The following is a 7,446-nucleotide window of genomic DNA, read 5'->3' as shown; positions in this document are numbered from 1 at the left end:
ACAATAGCAAGGAAAAGGATACCCAGAGTGATGCGGAAAAGAGCGATGGCCTATCTTGGGGAGGTTGCGAGGTTCGAACGTGACCATGACAGAGCATTTCCAAGCTTGGAAAGCTGTGCGGAGGACTAGCATAACAAATTAATTCTAGAGCCCGTGATTATGTAAAAGTGCTGTAGTCTGTTCAAAATGCTGCTGCGTGCAGCCAAGTCACCAGTACGTGGAATCTGCTACCATGGTGACTATTAGTGCGCATTACCAGCCACGCAGCCTTCACGTATACACCGTGCGCCATTCCCAGAGAGTCCCCAAGTTGCTTGTGAAACCTCCCACTTGCAGACAGCCACCTGATATACAGTTTTACCCTTCTCTACAACGCATCTTGTTGCGTTTGAATGTCAATGCTCCACCTGTAAGTATAAATAAACGGACCTGAAGGGGAACTATAGGGGCACCGTTTCTTTGTGTTTGCCTGGAGCTGGGCTCTGCAGTAGCCGATGATGCTGACCAAGCACCTGACGAAGGACTGCCTGCCGTTGATGCGGAAGTCCACAGTGTACTTCTCTTGCTCATCTGGGAGCGCTCCGTCCGGCGTATAGGTAGACGTGCTTGCTGACGGTTCAGAGCACATTCATGAGGAAGGCAGCCTGGCGCGATGCCGCGGTCCACGCTGTGCTGCTGTTACTTTTCTTCGAGTACTCTACCGGGCAGAGCTCCACGAGCTTGTATGTAGTGCAGATCTTGTCTCGTGAGAACTGCCTGGTACTGATGCGAAAGTCCAGACTGCGCTTACCTTGCTTCTCTTGGAGGATTGAGCCCTGCTTAGTCCGATGAGCTTGCTGACGCGGCTGAGGCTGTCCAGGCTGTGCCCAAGGAATGGGCTCAGGCTGTGTTGTTATAGCATGGCTTCGAGCTTACTTTCTGCCAGGAAGAGTTCGACGAGCACCTCGATGGTGCGGATCTCGTCTCGGAAGACGGACTGCCAGATGTTGATACGCTGGCCGTGGCCAGTGCCTCTGTTTGTCATCTTTGAGCAATCCATCCAGCGTTGTTAGACGTGCTAGGGTGATGGGGATGAACTCTTCCATGACTCAGAACGGGAGTTGTAGATAAACTCCAAATTCATGTACAAAAGAACACGTAAAGAGCAATAGCGGTATTCGGATTTAATAACTAAGCGAAGTTGCGAAACATACACAACTTGACGTCGGCCTGAGTGAGGATTCATTCACTTGTAGTGAGTGAGGATTCACTCTGTACGAGTGAATCCTCACTTGTAGTTTGGGGAGAATGTTAAGGAAGCACCGGCATTTTTCGTCGATCTGAGCCAGCTGTGGTACTTTTCTGTCCCTCTCAAGATACCACACCCACATTTACTGTTGCATGATGTCGCTATTAACACGTCGTATCTGGTGCATGGCCTGGAACAAGGATAGCACACGGGGACGCGCATGTGCTCATCAGGTTGTGGTAGGTGGCAGCATGCAGCCACGGATCAATCGATTAGCTCTGCTCTCTGAGCTCATTCCTAGCCGTACAATATCGCTGCTGTTCCTAGGCGCTGCCCCGGATAATTATATTGTTCACTAACCCACTATGTAGTGCAGCTATGTCCTCGTACACACCTGAATGACGTCTTGGCATGACTGGCCAACGCTGCTTCGAATCTCTGTATAGATTTTTATGTTGGTGTTGATTGGTCAGTTAATTGGTTGGTTTTCCGCTGCGAGTTAATACTTTTCAGCAAAGTATTTTTTTTCTTCTTCTGCATGTTCACGACCCCCGCATGCGGAACACATTTAGGACCTCTTTGCCGTTTCTTCTTTGTTTTGTTCTCACACCTGACAAGTTGTACCATCCGTCGTCACGACGCCGAGGTGACATAGGATTATAAATGTTCTTAGGGCTATTTAAAAGTAAGATGATGTTTTTTTTCTTACAATACCAATCAATGGTTGAATGAGACAGCAATATTTGTTCTTTTGTTCTTTTGAATTTGTTCTTTTGTCGGAATTTCTTCTTTCGTACTTCGTCTGCTTCGTCCACATTGCACTTGTCAATCGGGCGTACACAGAGGATGGAAATGTTCCTAAGCACGCCAATATCTTATTCATATTCGACCACGGTGTTGTTCTGGCCCTTTAAACACCGCCAATTGTTATCCTTCGTATACAGAATAACATTGTTCTGGAGTCTCGAAAGACACCAAGCGAAGTGACATGTCAAGCTTCGGTGTTACCATTTAAAAAGAAATAATATCAATCGTAGCCATTATTTCTTAAGAATATCCAAGATTCAGGGCTGGTTATTTCGAGTGCTGTAGTATTTATACGACAGAAGCTACATGTCCTAAAATTCATGTACATGAAACACAAATAGAATCACTTCAGAAGTGAAGAAACACTTCGCTAGAGCTAATGAAACACTTACATAGCGTTGTCTTAACACCTATCATGATCTGTGAAATGAATTTTGTACTTGTTTGTTTGTAGTGCATTTTTTTGTTGTTGAACATAGCTTTTTATGTTGTTGGTGCCATAAGTTGCCCGATTTGCAAGTAATGTTTTACCATTGGACTCGCTAGATATTCCACGGAGAAGGGTCTAAAATTACGAGTACTTCTTTGTTAACATCTATGGAAAGCAAATGAAATCCAAGTTATGATATCGCCATTTTATTGCGACCCTAACAAGATATCGCTCTTTCTATAGTGCCGGAAAAAAAGACGCTTTTATTTCTGTAGCGATTCTGCTTGAGCAGCATCGCGCGATTCGGGCCTAGAAGTGTTAACCTGGATACATTTCACTCCTTCGTGGAACAGCCACGACCAATGACGACGATTCTGAGGATGAAGGTGGCGAATCAGGTGTCGACAGACACACAAAGGAGAGAAAGTCTGGCCGCGTACTGAGCAACACCCTCGAGTCTAAGCTTCACGGCGAGGACTATGATAGCGACGAGGTTGGCGGGAACGACCAGGAAGGAAGTCAACGAAGCCACAACCGTAGCCACCACCAGCACCACGGCAAGGAGCCCAGCCTGCACCACGACTCCGAGGCGGCGCATCACGGCCCACGACACGGAGAGCAGAACCGGCTACTGCATCGGGAAGATGCCAAGGAATTGAAGCGTACGTAACACGTGTATACAGAGAGTGGTCCAAGGTTGACGAAACTCTTAAAGGAGTAACGACAGGACAGTTTCGACTTGCCAGATTTTTTTTGCTTTAAACAAATGTTTAAGCTCTTTAAATTTCAGAAAAAATACTAGCAAGCGCCAGAACTCACTATATAATTTACCCTGTTGTTGTTTCTGGGAACCAAATGGTTTTTTTCACAAACATCTATGCTCGGAAAACTTATGAATGAGAAGAAAATGGAGGGAGAGTGCCAGTATCAATCAATGTGATGGTTAAATCAGGTATATTGTGCCTGCAACTGAACGAGTAGCGGCGTTCGGAATACGGTCTCTGAGTTACGAACTTATGTTCTTTATCAAACGCAGTTTCGGCCACCCAGTACGACTTTGCTATCTGCCGGCTACAGCCAAATACAGCCATCGCGAAGGAGCTTCAGCAGCCAGTGCACGGACTGATCAGCCTCTGGCAACAGGTAATGTAGAGAGAAAAAAAAAGAAGGAATTGTGCCACCATTCTTGATAGATTTTCGAGTACGATACAGTTGGAGCTCGATGAAAGAAATAAAATTTACCATGGCTTACCGGGAAATTTGATATTTAGCCTATAGTCTGGCCTAACTCTAAACACGATGACGTCATTTATTGCTTGTGAATGAAGGCAGAGAGAAATAAAATATTTGACTCACGTCTTCGGTACCATTCACAGAGAGTGAACGAGTGAGTCACTTTAGAACAGCTAAACAATTCCCGCTTATCAGGGCTCGCCGTCTTTATGGTTCACCCTAACTAGCAATTTGAAAAACCACACAAAGTTTTTCGGACTCGCCTGTAATCACGTTTGTTTGTCTTGCTCAGAAGCGCGGGCACACTAGAACATGTGAACTAAGTGGCTCACTCAGGATCACTGACGCTCGCTGAGGCTCAATCAGGGTCACGGAGACTCAGACTGATAAACAACGACGACGCACTCTGCACCCTACGCGCTGCTTACTCCTGCACCCTTGCCCCGAACTCGGACTCCTGCACTCTTTTTCCTAATGATGGGAGACGTGAAGTATAGTACTCCACTTCGGGAACCGTATGCTCAATCCAGTGGCCCACTGATTAAAGGACATCTAAAGAATCCCGTCAACAAGACCCAGCACAAGTGCCATTGGGCCATCCATAGATAAACACGACTTAGAGAGATGTTACTTTTAAACAGAGTGTCTTCATTGTTCTATCCCTGATCTCATGTATGAACATGAGAGTGAGTTTGAAGATATAGGTTGATCAATGCCCTGACTTCTTCTTTTTTTTTTTTTTTATAAAGCAACAGCAAGGCGATTGTCTATCAGGTGTCAACAGCTCAGGAACATGATCGCAGTTGTAAGAGGTGTTAGAAACTTTGGTTATTTCCCAATGTATGAAGTTTAAACTCATCGCCACTTTAAAAGTTGTCAACAAGGGGACTAGCATTCGTCAGTGCTTCGTCGAAGACAAGTCCCTTTGTCGAAACGTTGGCTTCAGGCTGAGGGTTCTCTTGTTGGGCCTATTGTTCATCTCTTCAAGTGCCTTCTTCTTGAGAACATCTGTCTTGCATGGCAAGCATAAAATTTCCCTACATTTATGATGAATGAACTCTGGTATGGACGGAGGAAAGGAAAAGGAGTACGCTTCGCTTGTACTTCCTCAGTCAGTGGCAGTAGGCGGCACGATTTGGAAATTTATTTCTTAGGAAATTTCAATTTTAAGAAATGGAATACGGAACTACGAGACTAATGAGGAAAAACTAGTTGCCGTCGGCATAGCCGACGAAGACTCCTCTACTTATTTTCCTTTATAAATGATATATTTAAATTCAGCTATAAGAGAAGGTTAGAAATTATTTTATGGCGAAGAACTCAAATTGTTTGTTGCAACCAGCGCACGAATATTACCTTTTTTTATTTTTAGTGCCTTCCTGTGCAAACAACGTCATAATTACCTTCCCGTTCATCAACAGTTAAAAAAAGAAAGAAAAAAAAAAGAGCCGGTTACAACTCACCGCATCAATATTTCAGTCACTGTTAACGAGTTCACTGAGTCATTTGCATGCATTTTATTTGTACAGATTTGTCTCCCGTCTGTACAATCACCAATAAACCACACTTCGAATGTTCCGTGCAGAAAGGTGGCCGTGATCTGAACGTGCACGTGCACGTGATGGGGCTCAAGGTGAATGACAGCGCACGCGATCACCGAGCCTTCATGCACGGCATGCATGTGCATCAGCTGGGAAACCTGAGCGACAGCTGTCAGTCAACCGGGCCTCACTTCAACCCGACCAACACCACGCACGGCGATCGCAGATCGACCGTGAGGTAGGTGCCGCTGAGCTCCACGTGAAAAATATGCTCAGGCGTGAACTCTCATGAGCTCAACGCTTCCCATTTTCTCTTTGTTCGCAGGCACGTTGGGGATTTCGGGAACATTGCCTGTGACAAGCATGGCGAGAGCAACGTCATTTTCACTGACACGGTAGCATCTCTCACTGGCCCTCACTCCATTGTGGGTCGTTCCATCAACGTAAGGGCCACTGCTTTCCTCATTTTCTGTTTTGTTCAAAGTGTCACTATTTTCTTACAGTCGGCGCGCATTTATTTGCGCCAGCAAAAAACTATGCATTAATTAAAGAAAGAGCAGAACGCCCACCGAAGGGGAGGCATTGTTCACCAAACTTCTTTTAACCCCTTAACCACACCACTTTGGTCGGAGTGCTGCAGTGTTGCTTAATATAAATCTGCTTCCCGTCGTTACGAGATGTCGTCCAACTATCAATTTTATAATGCATGCGGTTGAATGAATTAGTAGCTGGAAGGACAAACAGATGTTGGCCACTAACTAGCTCACTCACTCACTCACTCACTCACTCACTCACTCACTCACTCACTCACTCACTCACTCACTCACTCACTCACTCACTCACTCACTCACTCACTCACTCACTCACTCACTCACTCACTCACTCACTCACTCACTCACTCACTCAATCAATCAATCAATCAATCAATCGATCAATCAATCAATCGATCTTGTTTCGTGCAGATTCACGCTAGCATGGACGATCTCGGCAGGAACACGGACAACCCCGCGAGCGTGTCGTCCGGAGATTCTGGGCCCCGGGTCGCCTGTTGCGTGGTCGAGAAAGTGGACAAGCTGCCGCAGCTGAGCAGCAAGGCCGCTCGGCGAATCCTGCGCGACATCATGCAGCCGTTCAGCGACTTTGAGAGCGAGTGAAAGGCGTCTGCTTGAACTAGGCGGTGATGGGCAGGCGGGAGCGAGCGCGGAGCGCCCAAGAGGCTGATTCGATGCCTCACTTTTTATATTACCTCATTTTGACTGAATGCAAATCTTGCAATGCATCATTCGCTTATTGTACGAACGACGCAAAAAAGTCACATTTTGTTTTCCGCGTATGCCCGGTGTAACAAAGGTGTTACGCATCGTGCCAAGTTTACCCGGATCGCCTTAGTTTCGCAAAGCGCTCAAAAGCTAAGGAAGCGTGGACGACACGAAGGTCGCCATGTCGTTTGTTCCTTCATAACATTTACGGGTGGTGAAGATCAGACGGACTTAAAAATTGTAAATTGGCTTGAAAAACTAATCTTTAAAACTCTTGAGGAAGTGCACCTGATATAGGTTGGTTAAGGTCTTATGCGAGGCTGGGGCTTTGTTGTTGTTGTTGTTGTCGTTGTCTAACGTCTCGTCAGGCTCACCAAAGTTGTCAGCGACGATACGTGTATCTTTTTGCCCAATAACTTCTACGAGCGAAGAAGACGATGAAGGGACGAATAATGATTTTTCTACATATTAGCAACGTTTGCTTGCCTCAATTATAGGTGACGCTGCGTTAGTTTAACATATGTCGTATCTCCTGCTCTTGTCTCGGTAGCATACGATACGAATATTGTGGTACATTTGCTCGTTTAATAAGGAGAGGTGCACATGCTGTGCAAGCCCAGCGGTTAGTGTCAGTTTTCAAATGTTGGGTACGTTACTTTCCAACCAAACCGGTGTATACCTAATTTTATTTAAACATAAATGAAATCGAATACGTAAGTTTTCGTACAAACTCGCGTACTAAAGTATATTTTTTGTTTACTGTTGGCATGTGTCTAGTTCTCAACGTAATATCGTATCTATCTGTAAGTAATAAATATATTTCTGTGCTACGCAAGATTCATTCGTCGTTGTTTTCAGTCCTGCAAAAAGAAATTGCTCGTAATTCAGTCTGATCGCATCGATTAACAACAGTTGATTCGACAGCTGTCATATCCATGTTCTGGTGTA

General features: G+C 45.4%; 1 protein-coding gene across 1 annotated transcript; it reads left to right on the top strand.

Annotated features, from left to right (window-relative positions):
• Positions 1 to 2,787: 2,787 nt before the first annotated feature.
• LOC119462080 (extracellular superoxide dismutase [Cu-Zn]) lies at positions 2,788 to 7,135 on the top strand (the record flags this gene model as incomplete). The annotated part of the gene is made up of 5 exons (XM_037723428.2): positions 2,788 to 3,127; positions 3,502 to 3,608; positions 5,284 to 5,477; positions 5,565 to 5,682; positions 6,202 to 7,135. Coding segments are annotated over 5 exons (951 nt in total), but the record flags the coding sequence as incomplete, so codon positions are not given.
• Positions 7,136 to 7,446: the final 311 nt, after the last annotated feature.

Source organism: Dermacentor silvarum, chromosome 8 (genome assembly GCF_013339745.2).
Source record: "Dermacentor silvarum isolate Dsil-2018 chromosome 8, BIME_Dsil_1.4, whole genome shotgun sequence".
NCBI lineage: Eukaryota > Metazoa > Arthropoda > Arachnida > Ixodida > Ixodidae > Dermacentor > Dermacentor silvarum.
Note: the sequence above shows the minus strand (reverse complement) of the source record. Positions and strands in the feature narration are given on the sequence as shown.